Here is a 24,220-nt window from a genome sequence, read left to right as displayed (position 1 = left end):
CTAGACATAATCAGCAATGGTCATCTGTTAATAGTCCTAAGTGGTATTCTACATGTCATGTTAGGGGTTTTAGTTCCTTTTTGACAAGTAGGACACTGTCATCCATTGGGTTTTTTGTGAGTAGTCTTTTTGCCTCATGCCTGCCAGTTCCCAGTATTTGTGTTCATTAGTGACCCAAGATTCCAGTTATTTTAATGATCAGCTGAGGCTTTTTGGCTGTGAGGGGTCAGAAAATTCTAAGCGGCTCTGTTAGAACCAAACCCACGATCAAATAAAAAATGTTAAAAAAAAAAATTCTCAATGAAACACAAATAAATACTTAATATATATATATTTATAAAACATTGATGTAATTTATAAAATTTTTTTTTGTAACAGTGGATCATGCTGGATAAAAATTCAAAATATTATAGGTTAAAAAATTTAGAGTCGAAGCTTTAACAAGAATAAAACCCTATGGGCAACAAGAAAACACTGTTTAAGGCAAATTGGAGATGTAAAAGACATTTGATGGTACTAACAATTTTAAAGGGTCCAAGTTTGGCAACTACAGAGATTCTTGATACTTTTCCTCATACTTTGGAATGTTACAATTACAAACCTAAGTTTGTGCTAATTATTACAAAATATCACATATCAAAGGCAACAAATTTGCCATAACAATTTGATAATAAATGATAAAATATTGAAATACATAACTAAAGTTACAAATTTATCTAATCTTTTTTTATTCTTTTGAGTAATTATGCACAGTACTATTTTCAAGTAGGTTTGGTTTATTTTCATAGATTATTTTTTCAGATATATTTGTTTCAATTACAAATGTGATTTTTAGTAATAACACATTAAAAAACAAAACAAATCACAATAACAATTTACTTGTCCTGTTTATAGACCCCTGCAATAATATCACTGATTCATACATATAAATATGCAATATAATATGCTTAATGCAATAAAGATACATGCGTCTACAAAAAATCCTATTATGACCCATGGATATCACTGAGTACATTTTACTCTAAAGAAAGTTTTTTTTTTTTTGGCAATACTTATTATATTTAAAGAAATTATTGCCATTGCGTGGTAAACACATCATTGGTAACAAATGTTATCACATTCAAAGATATCATCTAGAAAAATTCTGCAGTTTTTTTTTGTTTTGTTTTTTACTTTTAGTTTAAAACGTCAATTAAAAATATATATATTTTTTAGACCTGGCTTCTGATTTTATTTATATTTGAAACTGACTCTAGCTCTTAAAAACTAAACAGAAAAATAAATTTTTAACAGATCTTTCTTCAAATATGAGAGACCAGGTCTTTTGTTAGAGTTTTTAAATTTTAATAAATTTTAATTTTTAAATCTATTTCGCTATTATTTGAAACATGCAACATTAGATTAAAATAGTAGATCATACAACTTTATCACACATTTGTTTATATATGTATATGATATTGTAATGGCATGATTTATCACAAATTAGTTGGGCGCAAAAAAATTGAGTAGTCACAATGTGTATGTTACAATTTGCACATATAATGACGTTACCTTTAAACCAAAAGCGATGATTAGAGAAATGTACTAAATTTGGTAATCTTGATGTGATTGATATCAGCCTTAATATCAGGGATAAGGGGAAAAATTTCCTTCGTTAAGCTTACAAGGAACTTTGAAAATTAACACTTTATAAGTTAACAAATATAAATGTCTTAACTATTGGCTTATATGAAATTATTATTGATATTTTTCAATTTGGCAGGAATATTAAGTGCTACTTCCGTGGGATCATGGATTTTAATGAAACTTTTTATAGTGATACTACATCAAAAAATATTATACGTGTCGAGTGTGATCCCATGCCCGTATCCTTCCCTTGATGATATAAGAAACTAGCCTCTGACCTGTTAAAGCTTTAAGTCTCAATATTCAATGAAAATCTAAACTACCCCTACTGAGTATATTGGAGGAACAAAATTTTATTTTTTAGATGGCATGATGAAATTTTCAAATTTGATGTCGGGTCTACGAGTCGAAAGTCAATCACGCTAACCACTTAACTACTGCAGTCTGCCAACAATAAAAACTTGTAAGTTGTAAAATATCTGACCAGAAATCCGGACGGAGTATGACTTCGTTGTTTTGACTGGGTTAACATGAAAGGCATGCAACAAACATGTTAGCAGAAGGCTAATTAAAATGCAAATTTTTGCAACATCAGAAGTTATATCAACCACCTGGGAGTCTTTTTTTTTTAAAATAAAGCCCATTTGTAAGTACATTGGGGAGAACACGTAAATTCTAATTTACCCCTCCCACAAACATTCCTAAACATTATTGAAAATTATGTAATTATCAGTTAATTAGTTATTGTGTGCGAGTTATTTTTTGCTTATTATAGGCTAGTTAACTATCTGTACAGCAGTAAATTTTTGTTACTTACTGGTTTATTCCATTTTGCAGCAGATAGCTCATGGTATGACTGCTTTTCCTTTTGTAACCATATACAAAGTATATACTTCTTCCAAAGGTAAAATTGGCGTTATAGCAGAGATCTATTACACTTATATTCACTACAAATGTGTATAGGATAATTTTTAATTTTGGATTAAATAATATAAATATTATTATTGGATTAAATAATATAAATATTATTATTGGATTAAATAATATGACATTTTTTCATAATTTAGGATAAATAGGCGGTGTTAGCTTTGTGGCAGGTTAACCAGATGGAGGTTACAATTGTAATAAAAATGGAGTATGGAGGGTTAGCAAATCTTGTCCATTCTACTAAGCTAATCTTATAAATTCATTGCCATTGAAGCCAACATGTTTTATATTGTAAGTAAATATTTATACTTGTTAACCTTTCAAATCATTAGAAATAATTTTTTTTAAAATGCAAAGTATGGTTGAGTTGAAAAATTAATGTCACGAAAATGATTCGAACCCATGACCCTGGGTTCGACCACTTGAGTTAACATGGCCTCTGCCCTCAAGACACTAACTAATCATCTCATCCTACAACATTTACGTTTTCCTCCTTTTTCACCAATATTCAGTGGGAAATAGTTTTTAAAGCCTTGATGAAGGAAAATTCCTCTGAAAACTTTAAGTTTTTCATTCTTTTGATTCCCCTTATCCCAGATTTTTTTATATGTACAAAAGTAATCAGAATTTACAGACAAATATATATACAAATTAATGGTTCTGTTTAGTAATAAATAACTAAAAAATGCCCAATATATATACAAATTAATGGTTCTGTTTAGTAATAAATAACTAAAAAATGCCCAATATATATACAAATTAATGAAATTGTCAGCATTATTAACAGTTACCACCATATTTTGAAAATTGAATCGATAGAATAAAAGCTATGTACAATTAGGAAGCACAAACAAATTAAAATATATAACAGAGAAAATCAATATAAGTGCATGGATCTAAGAAAACTTTATAATTTTAAAACTGTAGCACTTTGATACGCAATATTACACACAAATAAGGCTCTGTCGTTGAACACATTTTTTATAATGCAAATTTGAGAAATTATTCTTTGGTCAACAGCATATGATATTAAAAAAGATACTTCACATTGAGAGAGTGAAAAGATAGAAAAATACATTCTACCTTAAGTATAAAAATGTAGAATGCAAAGTGGATGCTGTATTACTACTTGAAATGCTAAAATGGATTCAGAAAATTTTGGAATTTAAATGGGAAAAAATCGACAAAGAGACTTGAAAGAATTATAGTAACACTAAAATTAATTAGGGGTGGTACATCCAACATTATATTACTTGCTCATTAAAACTGTTTCACACCATTTCAAGTATTTTCCGACCTTATGTGACAGGTACTCATTTTTATTAGAGAGACTCACTATAATATAAGGCAGACATAGTTATTAAAATTAATTATATTACTTCATAAATTTTGTGTAATTTAAGATAAATGGCCAGGTGCAATAGGACAACAAGGAGTTTTACAAACAACAGAACGGACGGGTGGTAAATCTCACCTGCTCTACTATGCTAAACTCATAAATTCATTCTTAGTTGTAATGCTGTTTAATATTTTGCGGTCAAATTAATAAATGTACAATGATTTATGATTATGATGGTTGTGAAGTATGGTCCGAAAAGTGATCATTTAATTAATTTATTTATTACCATTGTTGCCATACATTAATTTATCACGGAATGAAAATTTTTACTGTTTAATTATAATCACATAAATTCCTCTAAAGCTCTGAGGCATGACAAACTTTATTTACAGCATTAAATTTAGGAAATTGGTTCTCAACCTGGAGGTAAAAATAAAAGTTAAAAAATCGCTAAATGCAGCTGTGCACTTAAAAAATGTCGTAACGTTTCGTAACTTCTTGATGAAATCAAATTTACTGTGAAATTTAATTTCTGGAAAGGTTGTATTGAAAATGGGCAGCTATAATCGTTCAATACCCCTCCCTTCAAGGCTTTTTGCCATTGTCAGAATTAAACCTAATGGATTGGCAATAAGGCAATACAACACTTGGGAGGGTTCATCATTTTAAAAATACTTCCTATTGTCAGAAACAGGCCATCGTAGAATATCAAACTTTTTTAAAGGAGACTTTTTTCAACAACTTGGTCATTTTCACATTCACTTTACCCATCTTCTATAAGTGGCCTTGAAAGATAACATACTGCCAAAATAGATGGAAGGCAGGAAGACTAAAAGGAAAACCTTAGTCAAAAGCCTGCCTACATTTCCAACCTACCTTCCAAATTCACCCTCTTTAATCAAAGCTATGACAAGGTATGGAGGATTATGGGTTGGTAGTAAGCCTTGGGAATCTGAACCACTAGAGGAATAGGTTGAGAACCACTGATTTACGATATGATGTGTTACAAATTGTTATGATCAACTTATTGAAACAAGTTAATGTATGATTTTCCTACTTAATAATAAGCTTACTATGATAGCTTAACCTAATAAGACTTATAACATTTCATAAAATGATCATAACTAAAACAATTATAGGATACTTTATTCCACTATGTGTCCATAGCTAATTTGATATGTAGTAAAAAAAATGTTTGCTGAGCAATTTTGATAATATGGTAACGAACATTTTTCCCTAACCATTTAAAGCTTAAAAACCAGTCAGCGTCTCCCAATATCTAGAATTAAGACCCATGTAAAATTTGCAAATTATTTTTAGTTTTAACGATAATATTGCTGTCCTTGTGAAACGAAGATCACAAGAAATTTCATTTCACCAGCCTTCGCTCAAATTTAGAATGAGGAAAGGATTTTTAAAAAAGGGGTGATTCAATATAGTTATTTACAAAAATTCTTCCTACAGATTGAATATTTTGAAAATATAAACCTTATAAGCAAATATACTGTTCTCATCTTTTATCCTTGGTTATCATTATATATACATTTAATTTCATACAGGCTATGGATTTCTATAATGTGTGTTCTATAACAGTTGTCTGATTGCTTAAGTAACCCTTTAAAATACAATTATCTGTTTTTGAACAACCTAATAGCGCTTCTAAAAATCTAAATAAATGGGTTTTTGATCCAAATATCTTTTACATTGTTATTCCAAGGGAGAAATTTTTTTGAATAACCAATTTCGCAAATGATAAAAAAATAAATAAATGTCATAAAGGCTTAATGACCGGCTAAAATCGCACGAGCTATGCAGGAATTTGAATCCAGAACCTCTCGTGTGGCAAATACGACTTGGACACCCTAACAACTCAAGACACTGCGGTCCCCTAGGGTCATTTTAGGTCGTATCTAAAAAAGAATACAGGACTAAAGTATTTAAACTAGAATTAATTAAGGTTTTTAATTGAGGTAAAAACCTTAATTATTTATAATATATTAATTGGTCAAGTGGACCACAAAATTAGTGAATTTAAGTATTTAAACTGTTGCAAATATGGATGTACTTCCGTTGTAAATATGCTATTGCATTTTTGTTAGATAAAGAATTTACAACAAACAACACAAACAAAATAATAAACAATTTATTATTTGTATTGTAATAGTATTGTTTATTATATTGATGGCTTTAATTATGTTGTCCCCGCCATCTTGTGTAGTACTTAGAGAGGGCTTACACAGTCCGTCTAAGTTAAGCATAACAGTTGGTTGTACTGTGTGTTTGCTTAGTCATTCAAATAAACTTGTAAACTGTGTTCAAACAGTTCATTTTCTTCTATATAAGTTCACCTGACACATTTTAAGAAGAAATGTTGCAGAAGCTATAAATAATAGCACAAAAACAGAAACTTATGCAATCTGCTTTCTGCATGAAATCCTAAAATGTGTTCACTCATGATGATATGAATTTTACAAATCAAACCACGATCAAAATTTACAAATTTAAGTATAACCATCAACTTGCAAAATATTAAGATATACTGACACTGAGTCCATCTTTCACGGGTTTTGATGTTAAATGCATTTCGGCTTTGAGTCATCTTTAGTGAGGAATTGTCCGTTGTTCATGTAGATCCTTTATACCATGGGGTCTAGGCATTGGTCAGCAATGACATCAGTTATTTTATATTTTTCTTTGTGTGATTTTTTTGTAATGAAAAATTGTGTATAATATATCTTAAAAATGTAACAGGTGGAATATGAAAATTGCCATGTATAGTCCCTAAGGATTGATGCCCATGCCGAATAATTCAGACCATTATAAGAAGGAACATGAGAAAATATATTCTAACAATTATATGAAACGTCACTAGCAAATAAAAGATCATTTGAAAAACACGTACGCCGAATATACAAGAATAATATGAATATGTTAACCAATACTTATTTTATGAAATATCACTTTTGCCTAAGCTAAAATCGCCATATTAAATTTCATCTATTCTATTAATTTTTCACAAAAATGAAAAATCTTTTTATAAAAAAAAAGTTCCAAAATGGAAAATCAAGCATGTGCTAAATTTGTCTTAAGAAAAAATTAGTCAATTACTAACAGTCACAAAGTAAAGATAATTTTGGCAGGATTTCTATCACCATAAAATTTTGCAAATAATAGAATAATTAAATAGAGAATATTTGCTTTGGAATGAGGAAAAATATAGGTAATAAGGTGGAACAAAAATTTAACAAGCAGGCTTGAGCAGTTGTGAGAAAACAATTCTGAACACATATTTAAATGATTAAAATGTTGGTGCTTCTTAAATATATACACAAATTTACTTTAATTGTTTGTTAAAAAATTCTTATACCGTATAAACTTATACATAATGCTTAGTGTCGATTGCATAATATGAGATTCAATAGGCAACCAATGAGCATTATGGTAAATTTGTCTTTTATAGTTTTTTTTATAGCCTAACTATGTGCCCAATCAAAACGAGTAAAACTACTGGTATAAAACTACTTAATCAACTTGAAATGTTATTAGATAAATTGTTACAAGGACTTTTTTTTAAACCAAAACGCTCATTTGCAGGTAGTGGCAAGCTGACATTGCTTAGTATATCAAAGAAATGAATACTTAAACATTATGCATATTAAAATTTACCAAAATTCATTTGAAAACTTTTCCTTCGATAAACAACAATAATTTGTAACTTAGTAACAGAATAAATAATGATTGCAATATTTTGACATTGTGATTGCTTAAAGATATGTTTCGATGGTTTGCAGTGCACAATTTCATTTAATGATAAAATTTAAATTGATTAATTTCGAGGTGTAGGGTTTTTCCTTTCAAACAACTTACCTTTGTTCAGAAAGCAATAATATCTGATGAAATTTTTAAGAATAAAATATTAAATAGAATAAGTCATTTTCTTTTGTTTTTTGAACAATGTGCAGCTCCTTCAGAAACAGGAGTCAAGGGATTATTGGGAGCTGATGTTGAAGCTCTAAAACATAAACAATTATTAATAGTAGTAAAATATACAGTATACATTAATTAAGCACCAAAACTTCATAAGATAGAGTTGACCTATGGAATCTATGAATTATGATGTAAATTTAAGTTGGCAAAATATCAAACTGTTAATATTTGATATTTTGTAAGATGTAAGTTGATGTGATTGATATCAGTCTAAATATTATTATTTTATATATAAAAAGTCAGTGTTAAGGCAAATTTGAAAGAAAGGACTATGTCCAGGACAAAATGTTAGTACTAATTTTAATATTGTGAATTTGAAAGAAAGGACTACACCCAAGACAAAATGTTAGTACTAATTTTAATATTTTCTCCGATGAAACAAGATGCAAGGAGACAAAAATACCTTTGTGATTTATGGAAAAGAGGAATTTATTCATTCTATGAAACACAAATTGGCGCAAGTCATTGGAATCGAAATGCATAGGATACAACCTCCACTGCTGTTCTGGATGTCTCTTGTACCACCACTACATATCTTTATCCAGGGAGAGGCTGGAGCCACAATTCATAGGCCAATTCAGGGACAGGCTCCAATAGCTTACTTGCAAAACAAGGAGCAACTAAGTACACCTCGGGGGGAGCGGATGCCACAGGGTTCTGGGGATGCCTGTTGATGCCTCTAAATTAAGATTTGATAAAAAAATTTTAAATTAGAATACCTAGTAGAGCAGACTGGGAGAAAGGGAACCCAGTTAATGTCGACCATATCTGGTGTAGAGATTTAAAAAAAAGAAAGAAAAAAAAAGGTAGGGGTTAAGAGCTGGTATTTATGGAAAGAAACCAAGGACTAGAATTCGTATAAACCTTGGGCAATATGTCACAGTCTTTCAAGAGTAATCTGTGGCTACTGAACACTGTGCCAAGGATATTAAAAGGCTAGGTATCGTTAACAGAAGAATAGCCATCTACTCTTGCCAGATGCACCACAGCCTGGTGGCATCGAGGGCAATTACCACATCAATGATAAAGCCCAGGGTCATTTAGGATTGCATTAAGGGCGTCAGACATTGGGGGAAAAATAACAAAATTACCTTACCAGGGCTGACAGGGCTGAGTCAAGGGAGTCCTTGTAAAAGCTTTGGAATCTGGTAAAAAGCCTTAAGCTTAATGAGGAGCTCTAGATTACAATGGAGATGCAAAATAGACCAATTCTGGTCACAGAGTGCAGGCTGTAAAGAGGCAGTCTCCATTTTAATCTATTCTAAAGTTCAGCTTCTGTAGCATGCCAAATTGCCCAAGAACAGATCTGTCAGAAAAATGGCTAATGGTAATGTATTGGCAAATGTATTCCAGGGCAGATGATTGTGAAAAAGTCCATCAAACAACCATCGCAGAAACTGACAATAGAACTGCTAAATGTTGGACGTGTTATAGGAATAGAATGATAGGACTGCTGATTGGACACTAGACTCTCCAACTCATTGGTAATATAAAGTTCATAGCCATTTGGGATTGCATTAAGGCCCTGTCAGACCAGAACAAAATCACTCTTGGACCAGGGCATACAGGACAGAGGGACAACGAGGAGGCCGATAAATTGGCCAAGGATAGTAAAATGAGTAAGCCTGTCTCCCTGTTCCCTTTGTGGTCGGTGGTAGTCTGTAGTAGAGTGTTTCCTAATTTTAACCATAATCTTTATTTTGATTCCCTTGGCTGACTTCCTAAATTAAACAAGAAAAATATTAAATATTTTATGATTAATATTATTTATTTATGGGGGTGTGCAACAGCAGAACTATCTACTAGTGATATCAACCCCCAGATAGTTAGTGTTAAAAAAGTACATATGTTGGGTTCGGACCCCGAGACCTTATAACCTATCCTAACCTTCCCTAAAAATTATTTAAATTATATAACTATAAGTTAGTTGTAGGTATGTTATATTAACTACAAGTGTGTACTTTGTCATTTAAAAAAAAAAAATTAAATATGTGAATATTATTACTGACATTATTTGTTGTAATTTATTATAAATGGTTAGATGTGTTGGCTTTAAGTGATAGGATAACCAGATGAAGGTTACAAATTTGTAGAAGGTTGTAATGCAGATGGAATATAGTTGGGTGCTAGATCTTGTCCACTCTATTAAGGTAAAACTTATAAATTCATAATCTTTAAAACAATAGTTTTTAATATTGCAAGTAAATGTTTTTATTTTGTTAATCGTGAGAAACAGTTTGATAATTCTGAATCTGAATGAAAGTTTAACTAAACTATTTTTGTTTCTTTCAAATTTCACCTTGTCCTTGATTTTTTATTAAATTCACAACTACAATATAACTTATGATGCACAAATTAACTTACAGTGCATTGAACCAATTACAAGAGCCGGGGGCAGAGTGAGATCTCCCAGTACAATACAGCCTTCTCATCCTCGAGTCGACAGAAAATGGATTCTAGAAAAAAATATTAGTGTGAATTTTTTTTTAACCCAAAAAAATTTAAAAATTGCACGTTAACACTTTTATCCTTGTACAAAAAGTATACTAGGTTATTTCATTTTCCATTCATTAGACCAGTGATTCCCAAACAATGTGCCACTAGAGGGGCATTACGAAAAACTAAGACCCTGGTGTTCACCTTTAAACTTTTGTTATTAAGCGTATTCAAAAGGCAAGTTTTTCAATTTCACAAGTGAATCAGGAGTTTTAATTATTTATTAATAAAATTGCAGATAACAAGAAGAATAGATATGGCAGTGCTTGAGATAGACCAATGTTTTGACTTGGGGTACAGTGGAAAAATTGTGATACATTAAGAACTTAAAACATTAAAAAACCAAGAAAGTTTGGGCACCACTGGATTAGACAATAAAAACCTTATTTGGCAATATTAAACCTATTAAAAACCTATAAGAAAATTTACTTGAAAGGAATGCTTTTTCAACATGGCTTTAATTAAAATAAGAGTATCTAGTTTTGGAACTGATGTCACCACATCTCTAATTTCCTCTTCAGTCACTTCTACAAGTTGACAATTTTCACTTTCAGTAGGAAGAGGAGCTTCTCCGTTTTTCGTAACCCAAACATGAGCCTGTAAAATTTTTTTAAATTTAAACTAAAATTATATAAATATAAAAGTATAAACAAAAACATACCTTAATTTCTTTAAGGCCGATACGTGTATTTGGATTCTTGTCTAACATTTTTGTGATCAAGTCTTTCAAATCTTGACTGATGGATGGCTGCATGGGAAATACGAGTGGATCATTACGTATTTTGTTGTACAATGTTGGAATACTATCAGCCTCAAATGGAGTACATCCGTAAACAAACCCAAATAATGTTATTCCAAGTGACCAGACATCATACGCCTGTTAAATGAAGATATAAGATAAATGTGTGGTGATTAGTGACCGTTAATCGATAATTATTCAGAAATCGTGAGATGTGGTCTGGTGTGATGTAGGTTTCAGAAAAACATTGGCACGATAAAGAAAATGTTTTTCTGAAACCTACATCAAACCAGACTGCATCTCACGATTTCTGAATAATAATAGATAAAAACAACTAATTGAAACTTTACTTTTTGAGTGCAATAAATTCCTTCATTATGCTTTATAAATACTAATAATCTGACAGGATCAATGGGGGTATTCAACTTTCTCTCTCACACTATTTGCTCTAATAAACACATTCACTCTCAATATACACAAAACTACAAAATACTATATACAATAGAACAGTCCTGTTTCCTGAAAACATGAGGTTTGTTGGCTGGCCTCCAATAAGCAACTCCGGACATGGGATCTCAGTTCTTATTAAACTTTTTTTTTGTGATACTAGGTCGAAAAAATATTTGAAACATGTCTAAGCATTCTTGGCAATAGGCCTTAGGACCCAAGAGATAAAATATTTTAAATAATTCAAACACATTTTTAAAATGTTGTTTTTGCCCTTGTTCTACATGTATTTCAAGGTTTTTTATATTAGGTAGGTGATTTATCTTTTTACCTAAGATAAGAAAATAATAAGCAGGATTGTATTAAATAAGATTATATATAAAATTTACAACAACCAAAGGATGTTTTCAATAAGTAGGACAAAAATTTTTTTTAAAGGAAAACAATTTATATTAGTTTATTTATTTATTTTATTAACATGCTTCCTTTACATGTTGTGACTGAAATGATTCATACTCGGAGATATTTTTGAAGTTGTACCTTTCCACTAAAATGCGTTGTCGTCGAAATTGCTTCAGGAGCAGTAAATGCAGGAGTACCAGCTGCGTTGTTCAAGCATGCGTCGATTCCGTCAAATTCATTACACACTCCTAAATCAGCTATTTGCACATGCCCATTTTCGCCGAGAAGAAGATTTGAAGGTTTTATATCACGGTGTACAATTCTTTGAAAATGCACTACAAAACATTAACACATGTTAACCCAATAAGGACCTATGTTCATTAAAATGTCTATAATGACAGTCTCAGTTTAAAATTCAATCTGAATACATATGCATATATATATCTACTATAGCATATATTTTTACAATATACAATAAAATTATAAACTGCATCACCAGATAACAGCTTCAGTTCAGGGTTACGGAACTGAGAGGAAAAAGGGGATGGGTTATGTTTTAGTCTATGTCTAGGTGTTAGGGTTATTATGTTGGGGTTAGGATTAGTAAGAAACAGGGTTAGGTTAAGTGTTAAGGGGAAAATAAAACTGACCGGTTATTAGAAGTATCTGGGGGAAGTTCGACTGAACTTTATTAAGTCATAATTATATAATAATCATACCAACATACCAAGGAACAATGTATGTTATTTTGTTGTATTTACTAGCCAAAGAACTTACAATATTCAAGGCCTAGAAGAACATCTCTAAAATATTCCCATGCTTTTTGTTCACTTAGAGGAGACTTAGTTGGTAGATGAATTACTTCCCCACGTTTAACTAATTCAAACACTGAAACAAAGAGATTCGGGTGAATGGCAATTTTTCAAGTGATGTAAATCTAAACTTGGAAATATATTGTACCCATATAAAGGTTATCTTCTACCGGATCATCGAGTACTTCGACAAGTTTGACAATATTGGGATGATGAAGCTTCTTCAAAACGGCTATCTCTCGATATATTTTATCTAATGGGTTGATCTCTTTCCGGTTCTGATTTTGACGCCCTATTAAAAAAATAAAATAAAATAATAATAATAATGTAAATATTTTTAAAAGAAAAAATTCTGCAATGTTAAATATTTTCTGAAATAAGATGAACCATACCAAAAACTCCAGCTTTTTTAAAAAGTTTCTTCTTTGATAAAATTTTCATAGCCTGAAAACATTAAAAAACACTAATATTTTTTCTATATAAGCCACATATAAATTTAATTAATTTACAATCTTTGTGAACCTTACATAGTTTGTATCATCCTCAGCATTATATGCTAATTTAACTAATCCATAAGACCCCTATAAAATGTATTATTTAAAAAAATAAATAAATAAATAGGAAAAGCAGAAATATTGTATATTTAAGGTAATACTTGGCCAATTGAATCCATAAGTTTGTATTGGTTTAGTTGAAGATAGGTCCCGGTCTTATCGATGCTAACTCTTCTACTTTCTTTGAGCGGTGGTTTACGACGGACAGATCTCGGTGAAGAATAGGGCGAGAATGGGACATTGGGATAAATCACCCTTTTCGCTTTATTATCGTCGACGCACATAGCTGCTGCGCCATCGACTAATTCGTCGTCACACTTATCCTTCTCCAAGAGTGGTTTCTCTGGGTCAGTCGATTTTTCTTCATCTGAATGTGTACTGTCATTTTTATTACATCTAAAATAAAATAAAAATATTAAAATCATCATCTAAATTAGAAAGAGATTATAATTTATAATTACTCATTTCCGCTAACGCATAATCCCATCAGGATATGTTCTTGGAGCTGAGTGCTCATTGTAGCAAGTTTTCAAATTGAACAATTGTAAAACCATGTAAGGTTGCTTTATCATTGTTGACTTCAAAATGTTCAGCAGTTAAAACACAGTTTGTTTTTCATTTTGAAATCTAAAACATAAGGAATTGTTTAGTTTTTATAACTAAAAGACAAAGAGTTAGTTTTGGCAATGTGAAACTTTCCAGCCTCCCATATTCAGGATTATTTTATATTTTCATAACAATCACATTACATTAAGTGCTCGCTTGGGTGCATTCCTGGATGTGGCCCAGTCTTTTGATATGCTGCATAGGCATCCTCTATAAACTTAAAATGCGTACTCCTTATTATCCTCCTGGAATCCTGTTTAACTGGCTGCTACTTCAGAGCGAGGTGCAGCAACAAATACTATAATACAAGCCAGGGTCCCACAAAGGAACATTATAGTCCCATCCTGTATACCATTGATACTGCTGACTCTCTTAACATCCCAACACTCCAACCTCCAACATCCAAGAACGCCTTGAGCTCAAAGACTGGAGCAAAAAGTGGAGGACTGGACTGAATAATGAAAAATGTACACAGTGTGTAAAAACAGTCTTGCCCCACTGTACATCAACCGGATGGACTGAACCTAAGCACCAGACTGATGTGGAATCCTCACTCAAGACTACTTGTTGTGTCTACTCGTTTACCCTAACACAACAGCACTTAAGGGGCATCAATATGTCCCAACAATCTACTGGTAGGACATAATGCATTACAAACTTAATGCTTTTTTTATTTGTGGCCTGGGAGGGTTCAAATTGAAATTCCACCTTGCATTGAACTTGCTAGAAGACTTGGACAACTACAAAAACCTTTAGAATTGAAATTGGTTTTGAACATCATTAAACTTTATACTTCGACCACTTCGGCATATGGATTAGAGCTGTGGATTGATACAAATATGTTGGCAGAAGACCAATTAAATAACTGATTTATACAGAGATGAAAGTTCTTGTAACTATAGAAAATATATAAAAAATTATGTGGGGGGGTCATAACAGCAGAGGTCATGTCAACCCCCAGGTAGTTGGTATTTTAAACAGAGAAAAAAATGAATTCAGGGGCCCCTTATTATTTTTAGGGTATCCTAACTTACTCTCCTCTAACCTCTTAAAATTATTGTAAATTGTAACTATTATTTATAGATATATTAAGTGTGCATAGGATAATTTTTAATCTGGATTAAATGTGTTAATATTATTACTTTCATTATTATTTGTAATTTACTATAAATGGGCTGATAAGTTGGCTTTGTTTTAGATAACCAGATGGAGGTTATAATTGTAATGTAGCATGGTAAATGGATGGGTGATTGATCTTGTCTACTCTACTAAGCTGAATCTCACAAATTCATTACTGTTGTTGCAGTAATTTTTAATACTGTAAGTAAATTTTTATATTTTGTTAACCATTAATCATTAGATATAATTTCAAAGTTCTGACGGAGGGCAATATTACACAATATTGAATTGTGTGTTTTTCATTGATCCCCACAAGGGGGCATTCTAGGTCTTATCCTGTATACCATTTATCCGCTGACTTTTTTTATTTCCAATACTATCATTAACAAATATGTGGATGTTAATTACTCTAACCTCAAACACCCAAGAATAAATTGTCAAACCTCCTTAAGGCTCGGCACCCACATGCAATTTTTAGTTGTGCAACAGTTTGGTTCATTATCTACAAAACTGCGCCATTTGACAATTTGAGCAATAAATAGCTTAATGGTGGGTTTTGAGCACAAAACCAACTAATATATTTCAGCATTGTCTAGGTCTTTGTTGAGTTAGGTACAATGTGTGCCTTCGAGTTAAGGAGAGGGAAGAAAATGAAGGAAAAAACGATATAGGGTGCATCCTCTCATCAGCCAACATTTGGAAAAAAAAAAAAAAAAAAAGAAGCAATTTTATACATTGCATACACATTTGAGACTACCCAGAATTTTTTTATTGTTATTATCGAATAAGTGTCAAGTTTTCAATGTTCTCGATTTGATACAGCCTAACGTTACCTACGAAGATACTAAATGGAAGAAAGACATGCTTTCTTGCCAATTTGTTGAACAAGTACTGAGTACGTTCATAGCACACAAAGGAATTGTGCAATTGTTTAGTTACAGTGAGTGTGGTTGCCTTTTACTCTGTTTGGCAGAAGTGAGTTACATGTTGTGCAACTGTTTAGCTTGCAAGAAAAAAAACTAGTTGGTTGATAAGTTTTACAGTTGCGAGTGTTTGTGCTTTCGTACAGACCCTTTGCAGGCACTCCCAGGGCCAAACTGTTGCACAACAAAAACTTGCATTTGTGCGCCTAGCCTGATACATCACTAACCTCACATCTCAACATTCTTTTGTTAACAAACTGATTCTCACTTCTAAAAGTTCCACGCCAACTTTTTCATCCTAACCCTACTGTTCAAGCCCTATTTACATTTTCCAACCTTGAGAACAACATAATCTTAAATGAGCACCTCGAGACCTCCTTCTCCTTAATCTCTCATACTGAGTGTCAGCATTGTGTCAGTGTAGTGACCGGGAGAGAAAAAAATATGTATGCACATATTTATAGTATGTATTTTATTTATATGTAAATGCTACAAATAGATTATATTTAAAAAATCAACATAGCATCATGCATGTCCCTGGAACAAACACTGATGATGGCGAAATGGTAAAACGGTAAAATTTCACAACAAACCGCAGATCGATGAAACCCATTCTTTTCTGTCCGGTTCAAAATTGAAGTTGACATGTATTCAATGGGTCATGTAAAAGATTTCATTGTATCCACAAACAACTATCATAGAGAGGTCAAAGAACCCCTTTTTAAAGCTTTTTTCACATTATGATCAATTAAAAAATCATTAGCTAGGTCAGGAGCCGAACCCAGAATCACTAGTGTGGAAAATACGAGTTGGATTCCCGACCACTGAGCCAATGTTATGGAAATAAATCCCAACATACAGGAGGTCTTAAGGTCCAACTGTCATGGATGAAGGGTCATAGAACCACTTTACAATACTTTTTTTTTATATTTTGGTCAATTAAAATGTCATGGGCCAGGTCGGGATTGAAACTCAGAACCGCTAGTGTGGTCGCACAAGTCTGACGCCTTAACCTGTTAGTGCAGATCATAAGTTCATTGGGCATTACTTTAATTAATAAATCATTGACACATAAAGAACAAGTTTTTTAATAGATAAACAGAAGGAAATGACAGGAATACAAAGCTGGTGGAATGGTGAAAATTGGGTCAAAACATTGTTCATGAGAGAGTACTTTTTTAACTTGCAAATATTAGGCAGGGAGGAAAAAGGGTAAAATTAATATTTAGAAAAAAAATTACTGACACCCCCTTTTTCATATGTATTAAAGAGTTTGACGGATTTGTCAAATACCTGTTTTTTTTTTGTACTTTAAGATGACTGTGTCGGAGGGCCACTTAAGCTCAACGTGCTCCTCGGCTTAGGTAAAAAAAGAAGTGAAATTGGAATTTGTCCGCTTCAAAATCTCTTTCCCAAAATCAAGGAAGGCGTTTGTTTTGAAACCCCGAGGCCCTTCTAAAATGACATGCAACGTAGATATTTAAATTATACATTTCGAAATGTCATCTCACCGAGGCTGGCGATTTATTTGCGAAATTCTACTCAAATCTGTGCAATCCTCGGATTAATTGACTTAATTATCCTCCGGAGAATGACAAAAAGTCGGTCTAAATGAGTCCTTAAGCGTGGCGGATCTATTGACGCAGTATTGATTACGATTTCAACGTAGATTAGGCCAAATCCTAATCTACTACGTCTTAAACTCGAACTGGAGATTAGCAAAAGAAAGGTTTTAGAATTTTAAAAAAAAATTGACCCATTGAAAAAGATGTCAAAGGTCCAGAGATATTAGTAACTTTGAATGATTACTGATTGGTCAACTTACTTATCGTGTAAAACGTGATGTCAATGGATGAAGAGTCGCAGGCGAAGTCCTCCCGAAATAGAAATTGTTGACATTTTACAAACTCCTCTTATCGAAAGGTCGGCCTTGTAAACAAACGTTAATCCTTGTAAGGCAGGAATTAATCCTGTTTTTCCGTTGCAACAAGGACCTTTGTAAAAAAAAAAGTGGAGGTCTTGCAATAATCGAAATATAAGTTGGAGAAACTTGAACGCTACCGGTTAATTAGAAAAAAAAGTAAAAAATAATAGAAATAAATAAAGTTCGGTTAAGTCGCAGTTGACCAGGTATCTTTAGTTCGCGAACGAACTTGAAAAATGACCGATTGAGGAGAAGAACTAAAGAACTGGTCGGATAGGGTTCAGTGTTCACTGTTCAATGAACGATCCGCCTAGGTCACCTGAACAACTCCCACCCTTCTGCCAACCCCTTTACATCTTCATTATGATGTTGATGGACAATTTATTTATTTATATAACTGTCAAAAATTCCAGTTACAAAATATATACGTTAGGAAATATTTCTATTCCACTAGAGCATTTATAATCGGTGTCACATGATGTTTTGGCCATAAAGAAAGATATCTGGTGTTAGAAGAAGGAATATACTTTTTTCAGTCAAATTAACCATTTTTCACTTCAAATAAATCCTTTTACACATCACTTTTTAACTTCAAATTAATCATTTTTAATTTTAAATGAACTGTTTTTAACTTTAAATTAACTCCGATTAACGTTAAATTAACCCTTTTAACTTCAAACTTACCATTTTAACTTCAACTTAATCCTTTTTAACTTCCAATTAAATGCTTTAACTTCAAATTAACCATTTTTAACTTCACAATAACCTTTTTTAACTTCTAGTTAGCTATTTTTAATTTCAAATTAATCCTTTATACTTTCATTTATTTCTTTTTAACTTCAATTCACCCATTTTTAACTTCAACTTAACCATTTCTAACTTCAAATTAACAATTTCAAATTAACTTTTTAAACTTCAAATTAGCCCTTTTTTTTACATCAAATTAACGCTTTTTCTTTACAAAATAACCCATTTTAACGTCGAATTAACTTTTAACCCTGTTTTAACTTCAAATTAACTCTTTTTAACTTCAAATTAACCGTTTTTAAAATCAAATTAACATTTTTTAACTTCAAATTAACATTGTTTTTTTAATTTCAAATTAATGCTTTTAAACTACAAATTACTTTTTTTTTTACTTCAAATTAACCCTTTTTAACTTCGAATTAATGCTTTTTTAACTTCAAATTAAATATTTTTAATTTTAAATTATCGTTATTTAATTTTTAATTAAACCTTTTTAAATTCAAATTAACCCTTTCTTTAACGCTATGAAAAAACTTAAGGATGGTATGCAATATAAGTATGCACGGTTTTTTCCCCGTTAAATCAGCTCTTTTTAACTTCAAATTAAAATCTTTATTTTAAAATTAACCATTTTTAACAAGAAATTAATTGTTTAAGTTTAAAATCAACTCTTTTTATTTTAAAATTAACCTTTTTTTAACTTCTATTTAATAGTCTAAGTTAACCCTTTTCGTTTAAAGCAATGAAAAACTTACGAGATGGTATTGCGGTACCACCTGTGGTTAACAAGTTATCCAATAGGTGCCACCACTACGTCAACCGGGTGCTCACCTCGGGGGGGCTCGACCTGCCTAATTCAGCCTCATCGACGAGATGACAACCTTCTGGCTGCAAGCCGTCAGTACTAGTTACTAGCAGCAGCAACAGAATATTCGCAGCATCATCGCTGGCCCGAATATTACCACACCTTTTGAATTTTGAAAAATGGCAAAAAGGAGGGAAAATTCAAAAGGTGGGGTTGAGATGGGAAGTTAGTGTCCGAGTGGATCGAGGTCACGATAGCTCAAATGGTAGAGCAGCGGCGTATCTAGCCGAAGATCGTGGGTTCGAATCCTGCTCGTGCCATTGACTTTTTTATCTCAACTAAAAACCTTTATTAATTGTAATATATTAATTGGTCAAATGGACCACGAAATTAGTGAATTTAATGTATTATTACCACTAGATTAATTACAATATACTTATTTAAATGTAAATTAAAATAAATAAGATCAGAAATTCTTGAGTTTTATTAAAAATTATTTAATTATGATGGTTTGAAAGAAAATTCACCAAAAGATCGGAAAATCACTTAGTGATAGAATAATATTTAACTAACAATTTATTTTATCAATACATGATTTTGCGGTATGTTGGTGAATTTTCTTTCAAACCATCATCATTAAATAATTTTTAATAAAACTAAATAATTTCTAATTTGGTTTACATTACAATAAGTATGTTGTAATTAATATAACGATAAAAATACATATAGTTTGAAATGAACAACAAAATATGAGTGTCTGGGTTTTTGTCTTTGACTATATAAGCATGTACAGCTTTTTTCCGTCAAACTAAACATTTGATTCAAAGGTTTACTTTGAAATTAAAAGATTACTTGGGTTAGATAAGAACCCATTTTATAGTTATATTCAGGAATTTGATTTTATATTGTTATATCCCGTACCATCTCATAAGTTAATTTGAAAGTCAAAAAAGTTATTTTGAGGTTATAAAGTGTTAACTTTAAATTAAAAGAGGTTAATTTGAAGTTTAAAAGGTTTAAGTTCACGAAAAAAGCCATAAACGCTTATATTCGATATCACCTCCTCAGTTTTTTCATTGCTGTAAAGAAAAGGTTAATCTGAAGTTAAAAATAGTTAATTTTACTTATGTTTGTTACCATCACGAAGTTTTTTAATGATGTAAAACAATAGTTCATTTCAAGTTAAAAAAGTTAAAGTTGACATTTAAAAAAATTAATTTGAAGCTAAAAAGGTTTAAGTTGACGGAAAAAGCTATACATGGTTATATTTCATACTATCTCCTAAGTTGGTTTATCGATATGAAGAGAGGGTTAATTTGAAGTTACAAAAGGATATTTGAAATTTAACAAGGTTAATTCAAAGTTAAAAAAGGTTAATTTAGAATGAAAAAGAGTTCATTCGAAGATAATTTTTTTTTTTGACGAGATAAACGTATACATACTTATATTTCATTCGATCTCCTACGTTTTCATTCCTTAAAAAAGGGTTAATTTGAAATTAAAAAGAGGTAATTTGAAATTTAAAAAATTAATTTGAGTTTAAAACGGATTACTTGGACGTTCCGAAGATTTTATTTGACGGAAATGTACATGTTTATATTTCATACTATCTCCTAAGTTTTTTCATTACTTTAAAGAAAGGGTTAATTTGAAGTTAAAAAGGGTTAATTTGAAATTAAAAAATTAATTTGATTTAAAAAGGTTAATTGGAAGTTAAAAAGGGTTAATTTGAATTTAAAAATGGTTAATTGGGTGTAGCAATGGTTAATTTTAAATTAAAAAGATTAATATAATTCGACAAGTACCCGTTTTGTATTTCTTCCAAACTTCTCACATTAAATGAAGAATCCTTCATTTTTATATTTAATGATACTCGGAGGACGTGAGATGCGGCCTGGTGAGACGTACGTTTTAGAAAAACATTTCTTTATCGTCAAATGACACATCTACACGGAAAACAAACACTTAAGCCCTGAAGATGATCTCAATAAAGATCGAAACGTTAGCACGATAAAGAAAATGTTTTTCTAAAACCTACATCTCACCAGACCTCATCTCACGACCTCCAGATAATCATTAAGTAACGGGCACTAAACACAACACATTTATATTTACTCTTTATTATTATTTTTATTTAATTTATTTTTATATGGTGGTTTATGAGCGGAATTATTTTATTTAAAAAAATAAAAAATAATTAAAAAATGGTTAATTTGAAATTAAATAGGGCAAACAGCTTTATGGAAATTTAAGTAGGATGAAAGACCAGGACAGTCAATAAGATTACGAAACAATTTTTAGAGGAAAATTAAATCATTGTTGAGTCTTGCTGACAATCTGTAAGGAGAGTTTCAAGTCCAGTAAGCCCATGATGAAAATCATAGTTAACAGTGGAGGCACAAAAAGGTTTAACAGCCAAATGATCCAAAAGGTCGTTCCGTTCCGTTTATTAACTTTGTGCTTATTAAATTCGGAATTTTTTTTCGACTGAACAAAATATATGCAAATAATTTCTGATATTTCATACGACAGGTCGTAAGATGGGTAAATTAATTCATCGGTATGCCAGTGAAATAATTGGGTCTTTTTTCGGGGAAAAAATGAGTACGAATGGAAAAGAGCGCGGTAATTAACATTTAAAGAGGGTTGGTATGTAAATGTTTGTTTTCACAACCTTCCCATCGCATTGTATGCACTAAATCTCAAAGCTTTTTAACATTTAAATCGACCAGATCTTGTCTGACGATTTTCCATCCTAGCTTGCAAATAGCGATTCTGACCGCGGTCCCTTCTCGGGTCATGTTTCTTACCAACAGCGCAGTGTAGAAGGATAAATAATTTTAAAATAATTAACAATAAATACACAGATAGAAAGAATCTTTCACCGTCCTGAAAGACCGATGGGCCATTGCTCAAACATCCAGGTTGATCTTCAAGGACATGGATGGTGTACTTCTTCCACTGATAGTAAAATAAGAAGGAAGCTTATCCTCACTCGAGCTTCATTGTTGTGTCTTATTTTCTTGGATAAGGAGTATCTGTGATAACGAACTGGAATACGTACATTCGAAAAAGCCTGGAAACATGCTATTTAACATGCTGATGAGCTTCTCACGACAAAGTGGGATGAACATTGGCTAGGTAACAAAACAATTCTTCCCAACTGTGAGGTTAAAAGGATTCGGGCTATTTACGTCTTTGCACACCCGGACCAATATTGATCTATTGTGCCATCTCCATTATTCTAGAGCTTCTGTTAAGCTTAAAGCTTTTTACCAGGCACTAAAACTTATAAGCCCCTGTATCCTTCAAGCCTTGGCTTTTCTATTCACATGAGTACGACTCTCCGCATAGACCTTCTTCCTAGCAATATCTGCACATGCTTGTTTGTGCTGGTCCAAGGCTGAAGATTCTAGACACTTGTCCCACTATGATACCAATTCTAAATCGTCCTAGGTTAATAGCACGATGGTCTTTTAATACAATTTTTCGCATAATCCTGTTTTGGAATACAGTCCCTTTGAGAACTTTACCTAATGGATTGGAATTTTTGGCAATTTTGTATGAGATTTTCGTTAAGCTTAAGACTTTTTACCAGATCCTAAAGTTTTTTAGGCTCCCGTAACCTTCAGGCCTTGGCTTTGCATCTCTCGTGAGTGCGAATTTCAGCGTAGACCTTCACACCAATAGAGGACTTCCGTTATTTCTTCTTCTTTATAGCAATATTCGCACAGACTTGTGTCCGCTGCTCCGAGTCCGAGATATATGCCCTTGCAGTTTTGTCATTCTAATCCTAACAAGTCCTAGATTTAGCGTTTGTGCCGTTGGTTTATACAGCTGTCCTGTCGATTTGTCTAATGGATTTGCGTTTTTGGCAATTGGATATGAGATTTTCCTTAATCTAAAGCCTTTTATTAGCCTCCATAAACTACCTCCATGTACCAACAGACATGTTCTACTGTTTCTTCTTCTTCCTAGCAATATATGCACAGGCTTGTAACTGTTGCTTCTAGTCTATATATACGCCTTCGTTGTCTGCAGTGTCCAGTCAGCAGTTTTATCATTCTGGCCCTAACAAGTCCTAGGTTTAGCTGCCATAGGTTTATATACAATAATTGTCCTTTAATGAACTGTTTCCTGGAATACAACCCCCTTGAACCATTTTTGGCAATTTGGTCCCAGGCGTGGAGTAGCTTGCATAGACTTTCGCACCAACAGACATGTTTTACTGTTTCTTCTTCTTCCTAACAATATCTGCACAGTAACTGCTGCTCCGAGTCGATTCGTACCTGTCCATTCAGCAATTTTACTATGCCACAAAAAGGTTCAGATCAGATGGGCGCCCTTATCGAATTTTCTTTAGCCAATCTATCGATCTTCTCGTTGCCCCTCTACCTTGTAATCTCTGGTGCCAAAACAAAGGTGATTTTGTCCTTGTCTGACAAGGCCTTAGTGCTATCCCAAACGGCTATGGTCTTTACTACCTATGAGCTATGTAATTTCGGAGTCATGTCATTCTAGTCATGTTTAGCAGTTCTGTCGTTGGTTTTTGCGATGGTCTTTTGATGAACTTTTTGACATGCATCTGTCCTGGAATACATTTTCCCATTACCATTAGCTTATTTTCTAACGGATTTATGTTTTTGGGAGATTTGGTATGCCGCAAAAGGATTCAGGGCTGAGAATTGTCCTGGCTGAACTATATTAGAAAGGAGGCGGCCTCTGTACGACCAGGGCATCGCGACCATTATTGATCTAGTATGCATC

The 24,220-nt window shown here is 32.2% G+C and overlaps 2 protein-coding genes across 4 annotated transcripts in view; one reads left to right on the top strand and one right to left on the bottom strand.

Moving 5' to 3' along the window:
* Positions 1–3,430: 3,430 nt before the first annotated feature.
* On the bottom strand, positions 3,431–18,156 carry LOC106667176 (calcium/calmodulin-dependent protein kinase kinase 1). 3 transcript variants are annotated; one of them, XM_014394934.2, is made up of 14 exons: positions 17,803–18,156; positions 17,489–17,685; positions 17,271–17,432; positions 13,791–13,956; positions 13,431–13,725; positions 13,303–13,356; positions 13,168–13,219; positions 12,924–13,067; positions 12,741–12,851; positions 12,102–12,298; positions 11,037–11,252; positions 10,805–10,972; positions 10,244–10,335; positions 3,431–7,904 (listed from the first exon to the last, which is right to left on the bottom strand). In XM_014394934.2, the coding sequence occupies exons 4-14, from the start codon at positions 13,844–13,846 to the stop codon at positions 7,823–7,825; spliced, it is 1,467 nt and encodes a 488-aa protein (XP_014250420.1). In that variant the 5' UTR covers positions 13,847–13,956; positions 17,271–17,432; positions 17,489–17,685; positions 17,803–18,156; the 3' UTR covers positions 3,431–7,822. The 3 variants fall into 3 exon arrangements, with proteins under 3 accessions (XP_014250420.1, XP_024082393.1, XP_014250418.1); XM_024226625.1 differs by lacking the exon at positions 17,271–17,432; XM_014394932.2 differs by lacking the exons at positions 17,271–17,432; positions 17,489–17,685.
* LOC106667174 (nuclear factor 1 C-type) overlaps positions 13,998–24,220 on the top strand; it is a 188,741-nt gene continuing 178,518 nt past the window's right edge. The window contains exon 1 of the mRNA XM_014394931.2: positions 13,998–15,255. The gene's annotated coding sequence lies outside the window, so the exon portion shown is untranslated. The remainder of the gene's footprint in view (positions 15,256–24,220) is intronic.

This window comes from Cimex lectularius, unplaced genomic scaffold (assembly GCF_000648675.2).
Source record: "Cimex lectularius strain Harlan isolate CLEC.00 unplaced genomic scaffold, Clec_2.1 scaffold118, whole genome shotgun sequence".
Lineage (NCBI taxonomy): Eukaryota > Metazoa > Arthropoda > Insecta > Hemiptera > Cimicidae > Cimex > Cimex lectularius.
This window is presented reverse-complemented; position numbering and strand designations above follow the sequence as displayed.